The 22,201-nt window shown below is 46.2% G+C and overlaps 1 protein-coding gene across 3 annotated transcripts in view; it reads left to right on the top strand.

The window, feature by feature from the left end:
- SUSD2 (sushi domain containing 2) overlaps window positions 1-21,288 on the top strand; it is a 70,147-nt gene extending 48,859 nt beyond the window's left edge. Inside the window, exons 12-13 of one of the 3 annotated variants that reach the window (XM_061586819.1) lie at window positions 3,580-3,762; window positions 17,984-21,288. In XM_061586819.1, coding sequence (XP_061442803.1) covers window positions 3,580-3,762; window positions 17,984-18,066 — 266 coding nt within the window. In that variant the 3' untranslated portion in view covers window positions 18,067-21,288. The remainder of the gene's footprint in view (window positions 1-3,579; window positions 3,763-17,983) is intronic. The other 2 variants (XM_061586817.1, XM_061586818.1) reach the window with 2 other exon arrangements.
- Window positions 21,289-22,201: the final 913 nt, after the last annotated feature.

The raw sequence follows: 22,201 nt of genomic DNA, 5'->3' as shown, positions 1-22,201 counted from the left end.
GGGGACCAAGTTTGTTGATTGCATGTACTGGAGGCTGGGCCCGAAGGGCAGTTTAGGGATCCTGCTTGTGTACCGCCCGCCTCGCTGCACGGCAGAGTCCCTGGCCGAGGTGCTAGAGGTGGTCTCGGGTGTACGTATGATGACCCCAGAACTATTAGTGATGGGGGACTTCAACATGCACACCGAGACCACTCTCAAGGGAGCCCCTCGGGATTTCCTGGAAACCATGACTTCCTGGGAACTGCACCTTAGTAATACTGAGCCCACCCATGTAGCCGGTCATGCTCTCGACCTTGTATTTGTCCTGGGGGAGGAGAAAAGTGCTCTGAAGTTAGGGACTATGACTTCTACCACAGTGTCATGGTCAGACCACCATCTGGTAAATGTAGACTTCTCGTTGCCACACACCCTCTGCAAAGGCGCAGGACCTATTAGAATGGTCCGCCCCAGGCGTCTGATGGATCCAGAAGGATTCCTAAATGCGCTTGGGGAATTAGATCCTGCTGAAAGTCACTCGGTTGAAACCCTGGTGACGGAATGGAATACAAAGATCACCAGGACATTAGACCTAGTGGCTCCGAAACGTCCTCTCCCCCTGGAAAGATCTCAAACGGCACCTTGGTACACACCACGGTTGCGTGTTCTGAGACAGGAGGTGAGACGACTAGAGCGCTGGTGGAGTAAGTCCCGCTCCGAAGATGCCCGGACACAAGTTAGAGCAGCAGTAACTGCCTATCATGTGGCAATAAAGGCAACAAAGAAGGACTACTTTGCTGCCTCTATTGCATCAGCAGAATGTTGTCCCAGGAGGCTATTCCAAGTGGTCCGAAGCCTGGTCGGTCCAGTTGCTCAAGAACCCTTGGAATGTTCAAAAGCCTCCTGTGACAATTTAGCAAAACACTTTGCTGATAAAATCGAGCATCTAAGAAGCTCGATTCCGCATACCGTGAATGCAGATAGTGGACTGGAGTTGACCAGTCATAATGTGATCCAATGGGATCGGTTTCGGCCTCTTCCTTCTGAGGATGTGGACAAGGTACTGTCAACTGTGAAACCTACCACCTGTCTCTTTGATCCTTGCCCGTCATGGCTCTTGATGAGCTGTAAAGAGAAATTGGGCGATGGGATCAAGGCGGTGGTAAATGCATCCTTGAATGAGGGTGTATTGCCATTAGCCCTCAAGGAGGCAGTTATAAGACCAATTGTGAAAAAGTCCTCCTTGGATCCACAAGATTTAAACAACTTTCGCCCAATTTCAAATTTACCATTTCTGGGCAAGGTCATTGAGCGAGTGGTGGCCAATCAGTTGTCAGCGCATTTGGATGAAACGGATTATTTAGATCCATACCAGTCAGGCTTCAGGACTGGACACGGAACAGAAACAGCCTTGGTCGCTCTGGTGGATAATATGAGGAGGGCATTAGATAGGGGAGAACTCACATTTCTTGTCCTCCTGGATCTCTCAGCGGCTTTCGATACCGTCGACCACGGTATCTTGCTGGATCGTCTGGAGGGATTAGGAATAGGAGGCACAGTATTACACTGGTTCCGTTCCTTTCTGTCCGGTAGACAACAGCAAGTAGCATTGGGAGATGAGGTTTCAGACCCTTGGCCCCTCAATTGCGGTGTGCCACAGGGTTCTATCCTTTCTCCCATGCTATTTAACATTTATGTAAAACCGCTGGGAACCATCATCAGGAGGTTTGGGCTGCAGTGTCACCAATATGCGGATGACACTCAGCTCTACCTCTCATTTAAGTCCTCACCAGAGTCAGCTGTGGAAACCATGTCCAAGTGCCTGGAATCTGTGAGTGGATGGATGGGAAGAAACAGGCTAAAGCTGAATCCTGATAAAACTGAAGTACTGCTCGTGGGAGACAAGGGAAGATTGGGAGACATCGACCTGATATTTAATGGGGTACAATTGCCCCTGAAAGATCAGGTCCGCAGTCTTGGGGTGATTCTTGATTCCGAGCTGTCTATGGAGGCCCAAGTTTCATCGGTGTGCCGAGCAGCTTGGGGTCAACTGCGCCTCGTTCGAAGGCTGCAACCCTATCTTCCTGTTCACCAGCTCCCACTTGTAGTGCACGCTCTGGTCACCTCTCGTTTAGACTACTGCAATGCGCTCTACGTGGGGCTACCCTTGAAAACAGTCCGGAAACTACAGCTGGTACAAAATACGGCGGCTCGTATACTCACGAATAGCCGCCGATACGATCATATTACTCCAATGCTTTACAATCTTCACTGGCTTCCAGTTATTTTCTGGGCTCAATTCAAGGTGTTGGTATTAACCTTTAAAGCCCTATACGGTTTGGGCCCAGTATATCTGACGGAGCGCCTCCACCGTCATAAATTGTGCCGCCCTACGAGATCTGCCACACAGGACCTGCTCTCAGTCCTGCCAACTAAAGTGGCTAGGTTGGTGAAGACTCGGGAGAGAGCTTTCTCTGTGGCGGCCCCCTCGATCTGGAACTCCCTCCCAATAGATCTTCGACATGCCCCTTCCCTAGAAATATTTCGCCGGGGCCTGAAGACTTGGCTCTTTAACCAGGCCTTTACAACCTGTGAGACTCTAGGGTAAATTAGCCTTGTATTGAAATGCTGATAATTTATTATACTGAACTTGTATGTAATGTATTGACTATATCTTACTTATTGTATTTTATCATAATTTATTGTAAGCCGCCTAGAGTGGCCATTGGCCAGATAGGCGGCCTATAAATTAAAGTTTATTATTATTATTATTTTCTTCACAAAGGATCTGTGGAGGAGGGCAAAAGGCAGGGTTGCCAGCCCTTCCCATCCTCTCAGTGCTCCGACTGCTCCTTAGAAAGTGCCGAGATAACACTGCAGGGACAGGCAGACCCTTACCTGGTTTGTGTGCTGTGGGGCAGCCACCCCTGCTTCTTCCAAATCTGTGATGTGACAGCACTTAAGATACTATGTGCAGTTCTGGTCACCACATAGATCTGGAAAAGGTTGCAGAAAAGGGCAGCCCAGATGATCAAGGAGCGAAGCAGCTCCTCTATGAGGAAAAGCTCGTACGCTGGGGTGACGTTATAGAGGTGCATAAAATTATGCATCAGCGACCCAATTAAATCACACTCTGGCCTGCCTTGAGTCCCAGGCGTGCAGTGTGGACCCTTGAGAGTGAGGCTGGCCATGCTTCTCCTCAGCCCTGCTCTATAACAGAAAGAAGAAACTGTGCTCGTGATGGCCTTGGCTTTGAGGTTCTTTCACTCTAGAGTCAATTGGCAATCTCATGTTTCTTTGTTTATATAAAATATGTACTCCTTTTGTGCCCCAAAAGTGGATTATGCTCCTCTTTTGTACAGAGCCAGACTGATGCCCATACAAATCCACTGGGACAGCTAGCAGTTCTCATGGGGCTCTTGAAAGGCAGCCTTCCACAGTCCTACAGCTGAGCCCATGAAGTAGAGCTGTTTGACAGTAGCTGGGTCTGGGCCTTCTCTCTGCACTTGCTGTGTCCCAGCAGGACCTCTCCTCTCAGGGTGGCCCTCGTGCTCTTTGGATGTGAAGTGGCTTGGGTAAAACACACTCATTTTTCTCCCACAGTGGTTTCTTGTGGCTGGCTGGCTCCCCCATCAAACGGTATGAAAAAAGGAACCAATTACTTAGCAGGATCCATCATCACCTTCCGTTGCAATCCTGGGTACCACCTGGCAGGGTCAGCAGCAAGAATGTGCCAGGAGAATGCAGCATGGTCAGGAGATCCCGCGAGCTGCTTGCTAAATGCAGGTAGGCCGTCATGGCCCCTTCCCCCCTCCCACAATTCTTATTCCTGGCCATTATGTTGATCTATTTCACACTTTTTCCTCGTTTTGGACATGAAGGAAGTAGCTTTGCTATATGGGGTTCAAGACCTCATCAAACATACCATAATAATTTTTCTTCTAATGCATCTTACTAGCTTTGCAGAGGAGAAAGACATGAACCAGACTAAAATGACAGATGCCTTTCAGAACTGCTATGAAAGTTTAGACAATTCCCAACCTGGTCTGTCACAGCATTTCCCGTCTAGTTCAACAAGCTGCTGCCTCTTTAACCAGAAAACTGACCAAGGTCTCATCCAGGTGAGCCATTGCTGCCATCTGGTTTGTTGTTGTTACGTGCCTTCAGATCGATCACGACTCGTGGCAGCCCTATGAATCAGTGACCTCCAAGAGCATCTGTCATGAACCACCCTGTTCAGCTCTTGTAAGTTCAGGTCTGTGGCTTCCTTTATGGAATCAATCCATCTCGTTTGGTCTTCCTCTTTTTCTACTCCCTTCTGGTTTTCCCAGCATTATTGTCTTTTCTAGTGAATCATGTCTTCTCATGATGTGTCCAAAGTATGATAACCTCGATGAAACTATTTTAGCTTCTAGTGATAGTTGTAGTTTAATTTGTTCTAACACCCAATTATTTGTCTTTTTCGCGGTCCTCCAACACCACATTTCATATGAGTTGATTTTTCTCTTATCTGCTTTTTTCACTGTCCAACTTTCACATCCATACATAGAGATCGGGAATACCATGGTCTGAATGATCCTGACTTTAGTGTTCAGTGATACATATTTGCATTTGAGGACTTGTTCTAGTTCTCTCATAGCTGCCCTCCCCAGTCCTAGCCTTCTTCTGATTTCTTGACTATTGTCTCCATTTTGGTTAAGGACTGTGCCAAGGTATTGATAATCCTTGACAAGTTCAATGTCCTCATTGCCAACTTTAAAGTTACAAAAATCTTCTGTTGACGTTACTTTAGTCTTTTTGACATTCAGCTGTAGTCCTGCTTTTGTGCTTTCCTCTTTAACTTTCATCAGCATTCGTTCCAAATCATTACTAGTTTCTGCTAGTAGTATGGTAACGTCTGCATATCTTAAATTACTGACATTCCTCCTTCCAATTTTCACACCTCTTTCTTGATCCAATCCCGCTTTCCGTGTGATATGTTCTGCGTATTGATTAAACAAATAGGGTGATAAAAAGCACCCCAGTCTCACACCCTTTCTGATTGGGAACCAATCGGTTTCTCCATATTCTGTCCTTACAGTAGCCTCTTGTGCAGAGTATAGTTTGCGCATCAGGACAATCAGATGCTGTGACACCCCCATTTCTTTAAAAGCATTCCATAGTTTTTCATGATCTACACAGTCAAAGGCTTTGCTGTAATCTATAAAGCACAGGGTGATTTTCTTCTGAAATTCCTTGGTCCGTTCCATTATCCAATGTATGTTTGTGATATGATCTCTGGTATTTCTTCCCTTTCTAAATCCAGCTTGGATGTCTGGCATTTCTCGCTCCATATATGGCAAGAGCCTTTGTTGTAGGATCTTGAGCATTACTTTACTTGCATAGCATATTAAGGCAATAGTTTGATAATTACTGCATTCTCTGGGATCCCCTTTCTTTGGAATTGGGATGTATATTGAACGCTTCCAGTCTGTGGGCCATTGTTTAGTTTTCCATATTTCTTGACAAATTTTTGTCAAACTTTGGACAGATTCAGTCTCAGTAACTTGTAGCAACTCTATTGATATGCCATCTGTTCCTGGTGATTTGTTTCTTCCAAGTATTTTAAGAGCAGCTTTCACCTCACATTCTAAAATTTCTGGTTCTTCATCATACGGTTCCTCCATGAATGAATCTATCATTCTTGCATCTCTATTATAGAGTTCTTCAGTGTATTGCTTCCATTTTCCTTTTATTTCATCTCTGTCAGTCAGTGTGTTCCCCTGCTGATTATTCAACATCCCTACTCTTGGTTTAAATTTCCCTTTAATTTCTCTAATATTTTGGAAAAGGGCTGTTCTACCCTTTCTGTTGTCCTATTTCTATACAATATTGTAGTGGTTCTCTTTGTCTCTGCGTACTAGTCGCTGTATTGTTGCATTCAGGGTTCTGACCGTGTTTCTATCTCGTTTTGCTTTTGCTTTCCTTCTCTCTTTAACCATTTTAAGAGTTTCTTCAGTCATCCATTGAGGTCTTTCTTTTCAACTAGAGGTATTGTCTTTTTGCATTCTTCCCTGATAATGTCTCTGACTTCAATCCATAGTTCTTCTGGTTCTCTGTCAACTAAGCTTAAAGCCTCAAACCTGTTCCTTATTTGATCTTTATATTCTTCTGGGATGTTATTTAAATTGTATTTTGGCATTATGATTGCTTTCGTGTTCTTCTTTAGCTTTATTCTGAGTTTCTATATTACCAGTTCATGATCTGTACCGCAGTCTGCTCCTGGTCTTGTTTTCGCAGAAAGTATGAACCTTCTCCATCTTCTGCTACCAATGATATAATCAATTTGATTCCTATATTGACCATTTGGTGATGTCCACATATACAGTTGTCTTTTCTGTTGCTCAAAAAATGTGTTTGCAAGAAACAACCGGGCCAAGTTCAAGGTTCTAGTTTTGGTGTACAAAGCCCTATTCAGCTCAGGACCAGGATACCTGAAAGACCGTCTTACCCCTTATACACCCAGTCGATCACTGCACTCTGCAGCTGAGGGCCTCCTGCAGATACCATCTTATCAGGAGGTTCGTTCTGCACAATATAGGAAACGGACCTTTAGTGTGGCAGCACCTACCCTGTGGAATTCCCTCCCCTTAAATATTAAGCAGGCGCCATCTCTGCTATCTTTTCGGCGCCTTTTGAAGACATAAGAACATAAGAAGAGCCTGCTGGATCAGGCCAGTGGCCCATCTAGTCCAGCATCCTGTTCTCACAGTGGCCAACCAGGTGCCTGGGGGAAGCCCGCAAGCAGGACCCGAGTGCAAGAACACTCTCCTCTCCTGAGGCTTCCGGCAACTGGTTTTCAGAAGCATGCTGCCTCTGACTAGGGTGGCAGAGCACAGCCATCATGACTAGTAGCCATTGATAGCCCTGTCCTCCATGAATTTGTCTAATCTTCTTTTAAAGCCATCCAAGCTGGTGACCATTACTGCATTTTGTGGGAGCAAATTCCATAGTTTAACTATGCGCTGAGTAAAGAACTTGGCCACTTCACTGCTAATTTTAGGTCATTAATGAACAAGTTGAAAAGTACAGGTCCCAATACCGATCCTTGAGGGACTCCACTTTCTACAGCTCTCCATTGGGAGAACTATCCGTTTATTCCTACTCTCTGCTTTCTGCTTGTTAACCAATTCCTTATCCACAAGAGGAATTCTCCTCTTAGAACATAAGAACATAAGAAGAGCCTGCTGGATCAGGCCAGTGGCCCATCTAGTCCAGCATCCCGTTCTCACAGTGGCCAACCAGGTGCCTGGGGGAAGCCCGCAAGCAGGACCCGAGTGCAAGAACACTCTCCCCTCCTGAGGCTTCCAGCAACTGGTTTTCAGAAGCATGCTGCCTCTGACTAGGGTGGCAGAGCACAGCCATCATGGCTAGTAGCCATTGATAGCCCTGTCCTCCATGAATTTGTCTAATCTTCTTTTAAAGCCATCCAAGCTGGTGGCCATTACTGCATCTTGTGGGAGCAAATTCCATAGTTTAACTATGCGCTGAGTAAAGAAGTACTTCCTTTTGTCTGTCCTGAATCTTCCAACATTCAGCTTCTTTGAATGTCCACGAGTTCTAGTATTATGAGAGAGGGAGAAGAACTTTTCTCTATCCACTTTCTCAATGCCATGCATAATTTTATACACTTCTATCATGTCTCCTCTGACCCGCCTTTTCTCTAAACGAAAAAGCCCCAAATGCTGCAACCTTTCCTCGTAAGGGAGTCGCTCCATCCCCTTGATCATTCTGGTTGCCCTCTTCTGAACCTTTTCCAACTCTAGAATATCCTTTTTGAGATGAGGCGACCAGAACTGTACACAGTATTCCAAATGCGGCCGCACCATAGATTTATACAACGGCATTATGATATCGGCTGTTTTATTTTCAATACCTTTCCTAATTATTGCTAGCATGGAATTTGCCTTTTTCACAGCTGCCGCACACTGGGTCGACATTTTCATTGTGCTGTCCACTACAACCCTGAGGTCTCTCTCCTGGTCGGTCACCGCCAGTTCAGACCCCATGAGCGTATATGTGAAATTAAGATTTTTTGCTCCAATATGCATAATTTTACACTTGTTTATATTGAATTGCATTTGCCATTTTTCTGCCCATTCACTCAGTTTGGAGAGGTCTTTTTGGAGCTCTTCGCAATCCCTTTTTGTTTTAACAACCCTGAACAATTTAGTGTCGTCAGCAAACTTGGCCACTTCACTGCTCACTCCTAATTCTAGGTCATTAATGAACAAGTTGAACAGTACAGGTCCCAATACCGATCCTTGAGGGACTCCACTTTCTACAGCCCTCCATTGGGAGAACTGTCCGTTTATTCCTACTCTCTGCTTTCTGCTTCTTAACCAATTCCTTATCCACAAGAGGACCTCTCCTCTTATTCCATGACTGCTAAGCTTCCTCAGAAGCCTTTGGTGAGGTACCTTGTCAAACGCTTTTTGAAAGTCTAAGTACACTATGTCCACTGGATCACCTCTATCTATATGCTTGTTGACACTCTCAAAGAATTCTAATAGGTTACTGAGACAGGACTTTCCCTTGCAGAAGCCATGCTGGCTCTGCTTCAGCAAGGCTTGTTCTTCTATGTGCTTAGTTAATCTAGCTTTAATCATACTTTCTACCAGTTTTCCAGGGACAGAAGTTAAGCTAACTGGCCTGTAATTTCTGGGATCCCCCCTGGATCCCTTTTTGAAGATTGGCGTTACATTTGCCATTTTCCAGTCCTCAGGCACGGAGGAGGACCCGAGGGACCAATTACATATTTTAGTTAGCAGATCAGCAATTTCACCTTTGAGTTCTTTGAGAACTCTCGGGTGGATGCCATCCGGGCCCGGTGATTTGTCAGTTTTTATATTGTCCATTAAGCTTAGAACTTCCTCTCTCATTACCACTATTTGTCTCAGTTCCTCAGAATCCCTTCCTGCAAATGTTAGTTCAGGTTCAGGGATCTGCCCTATATCTTCCACTGTGAAGACAGATGCAAAGAATTCATTTAGCTTCTCTGCAATCTCCTTATCGTTCTTTAGTACACCTTTGACTCCCTTATCATCCAAGGGTCCAATTGTCTCCCTAGATGGTCTCTGTCAGGCCCAGGATGTGACTCAGGAACCAGACCAACGATTGTAGTTAATTCGTGTTTTGTTAGGGTAATGTCCAAACAAAGACTGCGTTTTCTCATGAATCAATACAGGGATACAGGTCCTGCGGCATTGGGAGAAAGTTGACAGAGCAAGGGACTTCTTCCCACCTGTTCTTTAAGAAGGGGCCAAACGGGCGCGCAATCTTTCGCTCCTCCTTAACTGCCCCTCAGGTACTGCCCGCCTTCCCCCCCTTCTCTCCTGTCTTTTCAGCTGTCTGCGTGTACGCGGTGAGGGGGGAAGCATCAACCCCTCCTCTTCTGAAGTTTCCGATTCCAGGATGGGGGATAGGGGAGGGGCTGATGGTAAACTGCCTCCCCGCTTTTCGGCTGTGAGCAGCCCTCCCTCTTCCCCCTCTTGCTCTGAGCCTGAATGAGGGGGAGGCGTGAGAATGTCCAGGGAGGGCTCAGGCTCCCCGTTGCTAAGCGACCTTATCACTGGCAGTTCCTCTGTTTCATCTTCGCTCCAAAGGGGGGAAGTTCCTCCCCCTTCCCTCTGCCATTCATCCGAATACTCTTCTCCCAACTCTCCGGGATCCAGCTCCCCGGGATTGGGACCCCAGCTCTGCCTTCCGACACCATCCCCCCTCCCAGGCTGTGCCCCCCTCCCCTTGTCTGGCTTGGGACGGTGGGGAAAACTTTGATGGAAAAGTTTTACCAATTCTGGAGCATGCACATCAGCTGCATCTTCCCATGATCTGTCAGCCACCCCATAGCCTTTCCAGTGAATCAAGTACTGCAGCTTGTGGCGTCTGATCCTGGAATCTAAGATCTCCTCAACTTCAAACTCAAGCTGCTCATTTACCAGGAGTGGAGCTCCGGGAGGTTCCTCCGGCCGTAACTCACTGGGAGGGGCGGCTTTTGTTAAGAGGGATCGATGGAACACAGGATGTATTTTAAACGTGTCAGGCAGCTTCAGTCGGTACACCACAGGATTGATTTGAGTTTCTATTTCGAAAGGACCCACCCTCTTGTCTTGTAATTTTCTACATTTGCCCGGCATCTGGAGGAAGCGGGTGGACAGCCATACCTGGTCTCCCGGTTGAAGGGGGGGGGGCTCCTTCCTGTGCAGGTCAGCAACTCACTTGTACTCCGTTTTGGCTTCGTTTAACTGCTGTTTCAGTGTCTGTTGCGCCGCTTGCAATTCCTTAAGAAAGTTCTCAGCTGCCGGTACCAGCATTCCTTCTGAGCTGCTTGGAAAGACTTTAGGATGGAATCCATAATTAGCGAAGAACGGGGTTTGTTGAGTGCTGGAGTGCAGAGAATTGTTGTAGGCGAACTCTGCAAAATGCAAATATGATACCCAGTCAGTCTGTTGATAGGACACATAACTTCGTAAATATCTTTCCAAAACGGCGTTCAAGCGTTCCGTCTGCCCATCTGTCTGGGGGTGATGGGCGGAGGAGAGTTTTAATTCCGTCTGCAACTGTTTCCACATTGCTCTCCAAAATTTGGCTGTAAACTGAGTTCCTCGGTCTGAGACTACGCTGTTTGGCAATCCATGCAGCCGGTAGACTTCTTTTATGAATAACTTGGCCGTTTCTTTAGCCTCTAAGGCCCCTGCACAAGGAAGAAAGTGTGCCATTTTGGTAAGTAGATCCACCACTACTAAGATGGCTGTCATTCCTTGGGACTTGGGTAGATCAGTTATAAAATCCATGGAGAGGTCCTTCCAGGGCTCGTGTGGGACAGGCAACGGTTGTAACAGTCCTGCTGGTGTCCCTGTTTGTGTTTTTGTCTGCAGACAGACAGAGCAGGACTTTACATAACTCTCAATATCCCGACGCATTTTAGGCCACCAGAAGTCCTTGGCCACGTTCTGAATGGTCTTGTAAATCCCAAAGTGTCCCACTGTGATGGAATCATGACACTGGAGTAGGATTCTGAGCCTTAATTCCCCTTCTGGCACATATCTGGCGGTTTTGAACCATAACAGTCCATTTCTCCAGTGAAAGGTTACTTCTGAGTCTTGACCTTGTCCCGTCTCCTGCTGATATTTTAGCATGTCTGCATCTTCTTCTTGTGCCTTTTTGAGTTCCTCTTCCCATGAAGGCTGGCATACTCCCAACGTTAATTTCTCTGGCGGGATTACGTACTGAGGCTGGTCCTCGGATTCACTTTCTTTGTATTGTGGCTGTCTGGATAAGGCATCCGCTCTCTCGTTTTTGGCTTGGGCATGGTAAGTAATCTGGAAGTTAAACCTAGTGAAGAACTGGGACCATCTTATCTGTCTCTGGTTCAGCTTTCTGGCTGTTTGGAGGCTTTCAAGATTCTTGTGGTCGGAGCACACTTCAATTCAATGAGAGGTCCCCTCTAGGTATTGTCTCCAGTTTTCAAAAGAGTCCTTGATGGCCAGCCGCTCCTTCTCCCAAACTGTGTAGTTCTTCTCTGCAGGCTTTAACTTCCGAGAGAAGTATGCACAGGGGTGCAGCTCCTTCCCTTCTTGGTCTAATTGTAGCAGGACCCCCCGATGGCAAAATCTGAAGCATCTGCTTCCACTATGAAAGGGCGGTTCAGATCAGCAAAGCGCAGAATGGGCTCAGTAGCAAACCTTCTCTTCAGCTCCTCAAAGGCCTCGGTGGCGTTCTCTGTCCATTGAAACTTCTTCTTCCCCCTTAAACAGTCAGTCAGAGGAGCTGTTAATTTGGAAAACCCTGGAATGAACTTTCTGTAATAATTGGCAAACCCCAAAAACCGTTGTACATCCTTTTTGGTGACAGGTTGGCCCCAGTCCAATATGCAGCTTACTTTCCCTGGGTCCATCTCCACGCCTTCCGCTGAGATTCAATATCCAAGGAAGTCTAGAGACTTGAGGTCAAATCCACATTTCTCTAATTTAGCATACAGGTGATTTTCTCTCAGTCTCTTCAACACCGTCTTCACATGCTGGTCATGGTCTTCCTGGTTCTTTGAGAACACCAGGATATCATCTAAGTAACAGATTACATACGTGTCCAACAAGTCTCTAAACACGTCGTTCATGAATTTTTGAAAAATTTCTGGACTTCCACAAAGCCCGAATGGCATGACCAGGTATTCATACTGTCCGTAAGCGGTCAAGAATCCTGTTTTCCATTCATCTCCCTCCTTCATTCTGATCAGATTGTACGCTCCTCTCAAATCCAACTTCGTGAAGATTTTTGCAGAGCGCAGTCGGTCCAGCAACTCTGAGATCAGGGGCAGCGGGTAGCTGTTGGGGATGGTGATCTGGTTCAATGCGCGATAGTCGTTACAGGGTCTGAGTTCCCCCCCCCTTATTTTTCACAAACAATAGTGGTGCTCCAGCAGGGGATTGTGAGGGGCGTATGAATCCTCGCCTCAGGTTTTTATCCAGGAATTCCTTCAGGGCCTCCCTCTCATTCTCTGTGAGAGAGTAGATTCTCCCTGATGGGATGCTGGCTCCTGGCACTAGATCAATCGCACAGTCGTAAGGGCGGTGGGGGGTAAAGTCTCTGCCTCTTTTTCATCAAACACATCTTTGAATTCTTCATACTTTGGCGGCAGGGTCACTTGCTCGATCTCTTGCACTGCCCCCGCTAAGGTGTTCTTGATTCCTTCAGGTTGACAGTTCTCCTGGCAATACTGTGAGGTGAACCACACCACCGCCTCCTTCCAACTTATTTTGGGTTCATGCTTTGCTAGCCAGGGCATTCCCAGAATCACCTCAAAGTTCGAGAGATCTGACACGTATAGCGAAATGAACTCTTCGTGCCCAGGGATTTGAAGTTTCACTTCCTCCGTGGCTTGTGTCACCCCTCCTGACTTCAGGGGTCTCCCATTGATAGTCTCCACAGCTAGGGGAGCGTCCAGTTTCCACCGGGAAATTCCATGACGCTTGACTAACTTTGCATCAATAAAATTTGTGGAGGCTCCACTGTCAATTAAGGCAGTGGAATTAAACACCACTCCTCTGGAAGTTGTAATCCAAATAGGCAAGACCAACACCCCCTTTGAGGGAGGTTGGATCGTTGGGGGGCCTTTATACAACGCTGCCCCCAGTCCACCGGCCTGCACGTGGACTGGGTGTTCTAGTTTCCCGACGGCTCGGCTTTCCCCCCTTTCAGTCCACAGTCTCTGGCCACATGGCCCGGCTTTGAACAATAAACGCATAAACATTCCCGGCGTCGTCTTTCCTTTTCTTCTTCCGACAGTCTTGGCCTAGCCCCTCCCTGTCCCTCAGTTGCATTACCTGCCATCCCTGTAGTGGGAAGGGTCTTGTTGCGGGATGCCGAGGCTGAGTATCTCGGGACCTCCTGCTTCCTTTCCAGGCGCCTTCCTTCCATCCGGTGATCTATCTGTAGGCATAGCCAGATGAGCCCTGGTAGGTCAGCGGGGGGGGAGGTCCTGGCCAACTCATCCAGGATTTCAGCATTTAATCCACTCCGGTACATAAACATCAGGGCGGCGTCATTGTAACCAGTTTCCTGGGACAGAATTTTAAAAGTGTTAGTGTACTCGGAAACAGTCCCTTTAGCTTGCTTCAGAGCGCCTAGTTGCCGCGCTACTGTTTCAGCCCTTTGCGGGTCTTGAAACATCTCGGTCATCTCCTGTATAAATCCTCTGTACCTTCCTAAGACAGTATCCTTTCTCACGAGATACGGAGTCACCCATTTTGCAGCTTCTCCCTCCAGGAGGCTAATCACGAAAGCTACTTTAGCCCCATCGTCTGGAAATTCCGTGTGCCTGACATCCAGATATAACTCACATTGAGCCACGAAGGTTGCCAACTGATCACTTTGTCCCGCGTATTTTGGGGGCAATCCAATGGGAACCTTTACTACGGCAGCTGGAGGGGCTGTTCGCATCTGGTCTATCGTGGCCTTCAAGGTTTGATTATCCGTCTTCAGCGCCTTGACTGCTGCTAGCAGGGCTTGAACATCCGTCTGCAAATCAGCTACCTTAGTCCTCAGGAGTTCCACTTCTTCCGTCTCAGAAGTGGGGTTCGTCCCCCCCGCTGCTCCCTTTGACATCTTGTCCCAGTCAAGTGAAGAGAGCGTTGAGGGTGATTTAGGTGGCTCTGTCAAGCTGTCAGGCCCAGGATGTGACTCAGGAACCAGACCAACGATTGTAGTTAATTCGTGTTTTATTAGGGTAATGTCCAAACAAAGACTGCGTTTTCTCATGAATCAATACAGGGATACAGGTCCTGCGGCATTGGGAGAAAGTTGACAGAGCAAGGGACTTCTTCCCGCCCGTTCTTTAAGAAGGGGCCAAACGGGCGCGCAATCTTTCGCTCCTCCTTAACTGCCCCTCAGGTACTGCCCGCCTTCCCCCCCTTCTCTCCTGTCTTTTCAGCTGTCTGCATGTGCGCGGTGAGGGGGGAAGCATCACCCCCTCCTCTTCTGAAGTTTCCGATTCCAGGATGGGGGATAGGGGAGGGGCTGATGGTAAACTGCCTCCCCGCTTTTCGGCTGTGAGCAGCCCTCCCTCTTCCCCCTCTTGCTCTGAGCCTGAAAGAGGGGGAGGCGTGAGAATGTCCAGGGAGGGCTCAGGCTCCCCGTTGCTAAGCGACCTTATCACTGGCAGTTCCTCTGTTTCGTCTTCACTCCAAAGGGGGGAAGTTCCTCCCCCTTCCCTCTGCCATCCATCCGAATACTCTTCTCCCAACTCTCCGGGATCCAGCTCCCCGGGATTAGGACCCCAGCTCTGCCTTCCGACAGTCTACTGCTTTGAATGTATTTATAGAATTGTTTGTTGTTGGTTTTTATGTTCTTAGCAATGTGCTCCTCAAATTCTTTTTTAGCATCCCTTATTGTCTTCTTGCATTTCTTTTGCCAGAGTTTGTGTTCTTTTTTATTTTCTTCATTTGGACAAGACTTCCATTTTCTGAAGGAAGACTTTTTGCCTCTAAGAGCTTCCTTGACTTTGCTCGTTAACCATGCTGGCATCTTCTTGGCCCTGGCAGTACCTTTTCTGATCTGCGGTATGCACTCCAGTTGAGCTTCTAATAGAGTGTTTTTAAACAACTTCCAAGCATTTTCGAGTGATGTGACTCTCTGGACTTTGTTTTTCAGCTTTCTTTTGACCAATCCCCTCATTTTTGTGAAGTTTCCTCTTTTGAAGTCAAATGTGACCGTGTTGGATTTTCTTGGCAATTGGCCAGTTACATGTATGTTTAATTTAATAGCACTGTGGTCACTGCTCCCAATCGGTTCAACAACACTTACATCTCGCACCAGGTCCCGGTCCCCACTGAGGATTAAGTCCAGGGTTGCCGTCCCTCTGGTCGGTTCCATGACCAACTGATCTAGGGAATAGTCATTTAGAATATCTAGAAACTTTGCTTCTTTGTCATGACTGGAACACATATGCAGCCAGTCTATGTCCGGGTAGTTGAAGTCACCCATTACTACCACATTTCCTAGTTTGGATGCTTCCTCAATTTCATATCTCATCTCAAGGTCTCCCTGAGCATTTTGATCAGGGGGACGATAGATCGTTCCCAGTATTAAGTCCCTCCTGGGGCATGGTATCACCACCCACAACGATTCTGTGGAGGAGTCTGCCTCTTTTGGGGTTTCGAGCTTGCTGGATTCAATGCCTTCTTTCACGTATAGAGCGACTCCGCCACCAATACGTCCTTCCCTGTCCTTCCGATATAGTTTATATCCAGGGATAACCGTATCCCACTGGTTTTCTCCATTCCACCAGGTCTCGGTTATGCTCACTATATCAATGCTCTCCTCTAAGACCAAGCACTCCAGTTCTCCCATCTTGGTTCGCAGGCTCCTAGCATTAGCGTACAGGCACTTGTAAGCAGTGTCTCTCTTCAAGTGTCTTTGGCACTTGTGGTTAGGCCTGTGGTAATTTTGCTCTTCTGAATTTATATCCTGTGGCCCTGCTCTCACAATGCCTACTTCTAGGCCTACCCCTTTTAAAATTTCATCATTTTTTTGGTTTTTATCCCAGGGGGGAGGTTTATTCCGAACCTTATTCCATGACTGCTAAGCTTCCTCAGAAGTCTTTGGTGAGGTACCTTGTCACTTTCCTCTTTCAACAAGCCTTTTAAGTTGAGACCTATCCAAGTCTGCGTCTGTTTTAGAATTGCTTTTAATATGTTTTCTTTAATAATATGCTTTTAACCCTTTTAAAAAAAAGGTTTTAATGCTTTTTTTAAAAGTGTTTTTAATGTTGTTTTCTTATAATGTATTTTAAGGTCTTTTTATGATGTTTTAAAGTGCTTTTAGCATTTCTGTTTGCCTCCCTGGGCTCCTGCTGGAAGGGCAGGATATAAATCAAATCAAATAATAATAATAATAAACAAATTATTGGCTTCACAGAACTCAATACGTTTTTCTCCTGCTTCATTTCTATCTCCGAAGCCCCATTTCCCCACAATTCCTAGATCTTCTCTGTTCCCTACTTTTGCATTCCAGCCCCCCATGATTATCAGGACATCTTGTTTTGGTGTGTGATCAATTTCTTCCTGTACTTCTGCATAAAATCTCTCCAATTCCTCTTCTGCATTTGCCATTGGAGCATAGGTTTAGATGATGGTTATGTTAATAGGTTTACTGTTTAACCTCATTGATATCACTCTCTCAGACCTCGCCTTTTAGCTCCTAATTGCTTTTGCTACGTCACTTCTCACTATTAAAGCAACCCTGTTTCTTCTTAATTTCTCATTTCCTCCATAAAGTATTTTGTAGTTCCCTGAAAATGTCCCATTCTCGTCCATTTTAATTCACGCATGCCAAGTATTGTAATGTTGATACGTTTCATTTCTTGCTTGACAATTTCTAACTTTCCCTGGTTCATGCTTCTCACATTCCATGTTCCTATTTTGTGCGTCATACAGCTCTGGACTCTCTTTCACATCTGTGCGCATCAGCCTCTGGGCTTCCTTTCGGCTTTGACCCAGCAGCATCATTAGTCACAGTGCTACTCATGCTTGTTCATCTGGAGGCCACTGTAAATGGCTCCCTGCACCAGGTGCCTCCTTTCACCGACCTATTTTTCAGCTATGACTGTCCTCGCACAGAAAAGCATTAAGTGCAAGAAGTGCATCCTCCTCAGTGGAGCAGATATTGACACAAATATATATTGGTCTAGAGGCAGGGAAATGTGACTTGCAGGGCTAAAAGGCCATGAAATGCAAGTGGGGAATTTCTATGCAAGGCTGTGACTGATGTATCTTCCCTTTCGGAATTTCAGTCTGCAAGTCATGCATTCATTCATTGCAGTCCTAAAGTCTGCATTTATAAAAGTTCATTTAATTTTGAACTCCAGCTTCATTCCTGGTTTAGATACCACCACCAGTTATACAGATTATACAATTTCAGTGAAAACCCCAATTTAGAAAGCTCAAGCCAGGATGGGGATTCTGTGCAGTGTTCTGCAGGGCTGAGAGGTTGCACTCCAGCGAGCATCCCTCTATGATAAAGACTGGGCATTCTAAATGTTTATAACATCCAAACAGGTTGTCCAAACATTGTCTGTAATTTGGCTTGGTGTATCTACATGTTATGAAGCACTGTATTCTGCCAAATGTCATACAGCCCCATTGAGAAATGGCTGAGGTGCAGCAGCTGAAACTTTTCCCCACTGGTCAATTTTTCTGCAGTTTGTAACCATTTTTGCCCAGATACAACATAACTGCACTCAAACATATAGGGGTACACTGTCCTTCCTGTTCTTATAAACAAACACAAAACTCATGTATTTATCAAGCTATAAGATTTTAAAGTCTCAGTGATTGGGGATAAAAGATCCAAGGAGGCACAGATGTCAGCAAGTACAAGCTATCGGGCTTCTTGCTTGCATGGTGCAGAAAGGGTCTGTTCTGACCATCACAACTCCAGCCTGACTCTGGCTTTGTCTTTTCCTCTTTTGCAGGGAGCACGAACCAGGCACTCCCTTTGGTTTCTGCAATTGGTATTCTGGGCTTCCTCAGCTTGGCAGTCCCCCAAATAGTCTAGCCCTTTTGCCACATGGAAGGTAAGGAGAGGCCCACACAAGGCTGCATTTCTGGCCTTTCTTTCACAATGGAAGAAACCTGAAGCTTTTGTGATTTAGTTGCCTAGGATCATCTGTCTGAGCAATTGGACATCAAAAATGGAAACTCCACAGAGAAGGTGGTGAGTGATCATGTCAGTCTCCCAGAATATCCCCCCTCTGAGCTAATTATACAAAAGGAGAAAAATGTTGAATGGGTGAACAGAACACAAGGGGACAGCACTGGAGTCCATTGGTGGACATGATGGGGTTTCATCAGCCTTGAGCCATCACCTAGATCAGTGAACTTCCAGTGGCGAGTTCCCAGTGAGAAGGGAAAGTGTGTGCTTGGAAACCATCTCCACCACCCCATTCCCTCCATCTATGGGCTTGCTTATCTCAAGTTCTGACAGATTTTTATTCAGGTAATTGGCTCCTTTATGATGGTCACTTTCCCACTCCCTGCTGGTCCAGCGGGGTGGACTTGCCCAGAATCCTGGATGTCCAGGTCATGCCTCTGTCACCCAGGAGTGTTCATGCCATTAGTCTCTAAGGTACTGCAGGACTTACGGTTGCTTTTGTTGTAACAATAGGCTGGGGGTGGAGGGGATCACTATCTTTTGAAATGTTTATTTCTGATACAGTGGAAATGGTTCCGGTTATGGAGGTTAAAGCAGTGCTGGTCTTCAAAGGCATTCAGTAAGGATTACTCTAAAGAAGAGGTGATATGAAAATAGAGAGGGAGCGACAGTTCAACAGCATTGTATATTTGCTGACTTTTGGCAGCCAAGACAGACTCACCTGGATCTTGCTATAGGAGTTCCAAGCGAAAAAACACACAAAAGAATTACCCTATAATATACCAACACACACTTCATGGTTCACAGTGAAACTTGTGTGCTGCTGCAATGCAAGGAAATGTCAGCTATGGATGACCATGAAAATAGCCTCTGAGCAACCTGTAAAGAAGCAGGCAATGGTTTACACAGCTGCTTCCCCAGGCACAGAAGGATTTCAATAAATCCAAACATCCAATTACATGTATATGCCATTTAGTTCTGAGGCAAGAACACAACATTGCACACACCTTTCAGGTCACTACCACTGGAGGGTCCTTTCTGTCCATAGTCTCGGTTACCATTTTGTTTCTTTTTTTTCTATTTGTATTGGAAGGGCTGGTGCTTTGTCCTGTCCTCCTTGAAGGTTAACAGGAGAGTCCCACTGGAATATGATGTGTGATAGAATCATAGAACTGTAGAGTTGGGAGGGGCCTATCAGGCCATCCAGTCCAACCCCCTGCTCAGTGCAGGAATCCAAGTTAAAGCATCCCCGACAGGTGGCTGTCCAGCTGCCTCTTGAATGCCTCCAGTGTTGGAGAGCCCACCACCTCCCTAGGTCATTGGTTCCATTGTCACATCACTCTAACAGTTAGAAAGTTTTTCCTGATGTTCAGCTGAAATCTGGCTTCTTACAACTTGAGCCCATTATTAGGTGTCCTGCACTCTGGAACAATGGAGAAGAGATCTTGGCTGTCTTGTGTGTGACAGCCTTTTAAGTACTTGAAGAGTGCTATCCTATCTCCCCTCAGTCTTCTCTTCTCCAGGCTAAACATGCCCGTTCCAATACCAAAAGCAAATCCCTGGGCTGAGATGCATTCAGAGGTGGCCATGCTACTGGTCACTCTCCTGAAGTGTATGCCCAGCTCTCTTTTGGAACCAGTCTTTCACACTTGACTCCAGCTGGTGGATTTTTCTTGGTGCTCTGAGAGAAACAAAGTATCATCTTCAAGCTTAAAGTCTTCCCAATCCCACCAAGGCCTAGTCCTGCTCACTGCTGAGAGTAGAGAGCTAGAGAACTCTCAGATAGCAGCCCATTCCCGGCCTAAAGATTTCCAGCAAGGAAGTCCTCTCTCTCAGTCTCCCCCCCCCCCGCAGAGAGTGCTAGTGCAGCAGCTGCGCTCAGGTCCTGCCTTCAGGCTTCCCAGAAGAGACATCTGGTTGACCACTCTGAGAGCATGATGCTGGACTGGCCTTGATCCAGCTGCTGAAGGGCTCTCCTGATGTTCTGCTAGACTGTCCACACACACTTGCCCCTCTAGGCAATCAGTCTCGTTGTTTAACAGCTATCTTCTATCTTTCTGAAAAATAACTTGTGCCAAGGTCTATTGAATAATTTTGTTGAAGATGGCAAGCTTGTTGCATTTAGCAATATGAGGCAAAAAAAAAGGAGCGTACCTGGTTTCTTTCCATATTCCCAACCTATAAATTATATAGAAGGGGTACAAAAGAATGCTGAGCAAATGAGAAAGATTGATGGATTAGTTATTAAACCAGAAGGCTGTATTTCACAAAGTAATCGTGAGTTGGTTGGCTTGATAACTGTTAATAAGGAGTCCTGCCAGCCTTTGAGAAAAGAAAGTTCATGTTACTTAATGACTCTGGATGGGCCCCTACAAGGATAATTCATCTGAAAGAGTACAGTTTGAGACAAAAGCTCTGCAGGCAGGCAGAAGAGAGAGAGAGAGAGATCTTGCTTGGCCTCTAGTCCAGGCTTTGCTGTCTGGTTATGGAGAGGATTTGCTTCCACTTACACTCTGCTTGTATTTTTGAAAATACTGCACTGCCATCGTAATCCTCCCAGGCTTTCTCATCCAAAGGCTATTTGACCCCAGCAGTGACAGCCCTGGAATATCTCACCCCTTAAGGAACGAAGGAGCACATAACACTGTTTAGGATCCTCATGAAGCTAAAACTGAACAATCACAAAGAGAGGGTGGGGAAGATTTGCACATTAAATGTCACGTCAGTTATCTGTTATGTTTGCATGAAATATCCCGGATATTCACTCCATTGAAGTAGGAAAGAATGCCAATGAGATTTTTTTTTAAATGTATCTGACTAGTACTGATACTTGCACTCTTCTTGAAAAGAGGCAGCCCAAAGCTATTCGCGACAAGATTCAAGTGCAACTCTGGCTGGCTTCTGCACACCAAAGGCAAGGGCTGCAGACATTCCTTCACCTAAGGCAGCAAAATGCCTTGGTCTGGCCCTGGCGCAGCCCAGTTGCAAAGGGAGGGCGGAAAGAACCAGCTGGCAGGCTGGGGTCTGTGGCATATGTATTATATCTTTGCAACTTATTGTTTTAGCTCTTGTAAACCACCCTGGAAATTTTAAATTTAAGCATGTTAAATAAATGTTTTAAATCAATAAATACATTGTGGCATTTTTTGCATTTCTTTAATGCTTTATTACAATTGATGGGAATGATTAAAATTTGCTCATACAGTAGGGCCCTGCTTTTTGGCTGCCCGCCTTTCAGCGTTCCGCTAATACGGCGGTTTTCAATTAGAGTAAGGTCCCGCTCATACAGCACTTGTTCCACTTTTACAGCATTTTTCAGCATGATGCGCTCAGCAGCTGAGCATAGGGCACCATTTTATTGATAGAGTTCTGCTTTTTGGCAATTTTCGCTTTTCGGCGGGGGTCTGGAACGTAACCCGTCATATGAGTAGGGCCCTACTGCACTGTGAAGCTTGCCTCCCATCCATGGTTGCCAGTTGCTATCTTAATTTACTCCGAATGCAATCTCCCAACCTACAGTTCTATAAAAACTATAATTTCATAGATCTGTAGGCAAGCACTGGGCTGCCCCCCAAAGTCTAGTACTGGCCCTGTTGATTGAGTACGATCCTGAGATCCTTTTTGCAACCACTACTGTCAGGCTATGTAGGTACCATCATCCTGCAACGATGTGTTCTTATTTAATTGCCTAAATACAGAACTTCGGATTTGTCTCTGTTCAGTTTCATTTTGAGAAATCAAAATGTCTTGTCACTGCCACTTGTGCATCTCTGTGATCAAAATATTCACTGGACATGGAGATGGTGATCTGGAGGTGGGGAGTTTTTTATCGACCCCATTGTCATGGACAGATCACCGCTTGCTGAAGTTTAGGCTTACAGCCACCCTTTCCCTCCGCAAGGGTGGAGGACCTATTAAGCTGGTCCGACCTCGGAGACTAATGGATCCTCTGGGTTTCCAAAGGGCTCTGGGGGATTTTCCGGCTGATAAGACAGGCGCTCCTGTCGAAGCCCTGGTCGAACTGTGGAATACGGAAATG

This window comes from Rhineura floridana, chromosome 10 (assembly GCF_030035675.1).
Source record: "Rhineura floridana isolate rRhiFlo1 chromosome 10, rRhiFlo1.hap2, whole genome shotgun sequence".
NCBI lineage: Eukaryota > Metazoa > Chordata > Lepidosauria > Squamata > Rhineuridae > Rhineura > Rhineura floridana.
The sequence above is the reverse complement of the archived record's forward strand: the minus strand, read 5'-3'. Positions and strand labels throughout refer to the sequence as shown.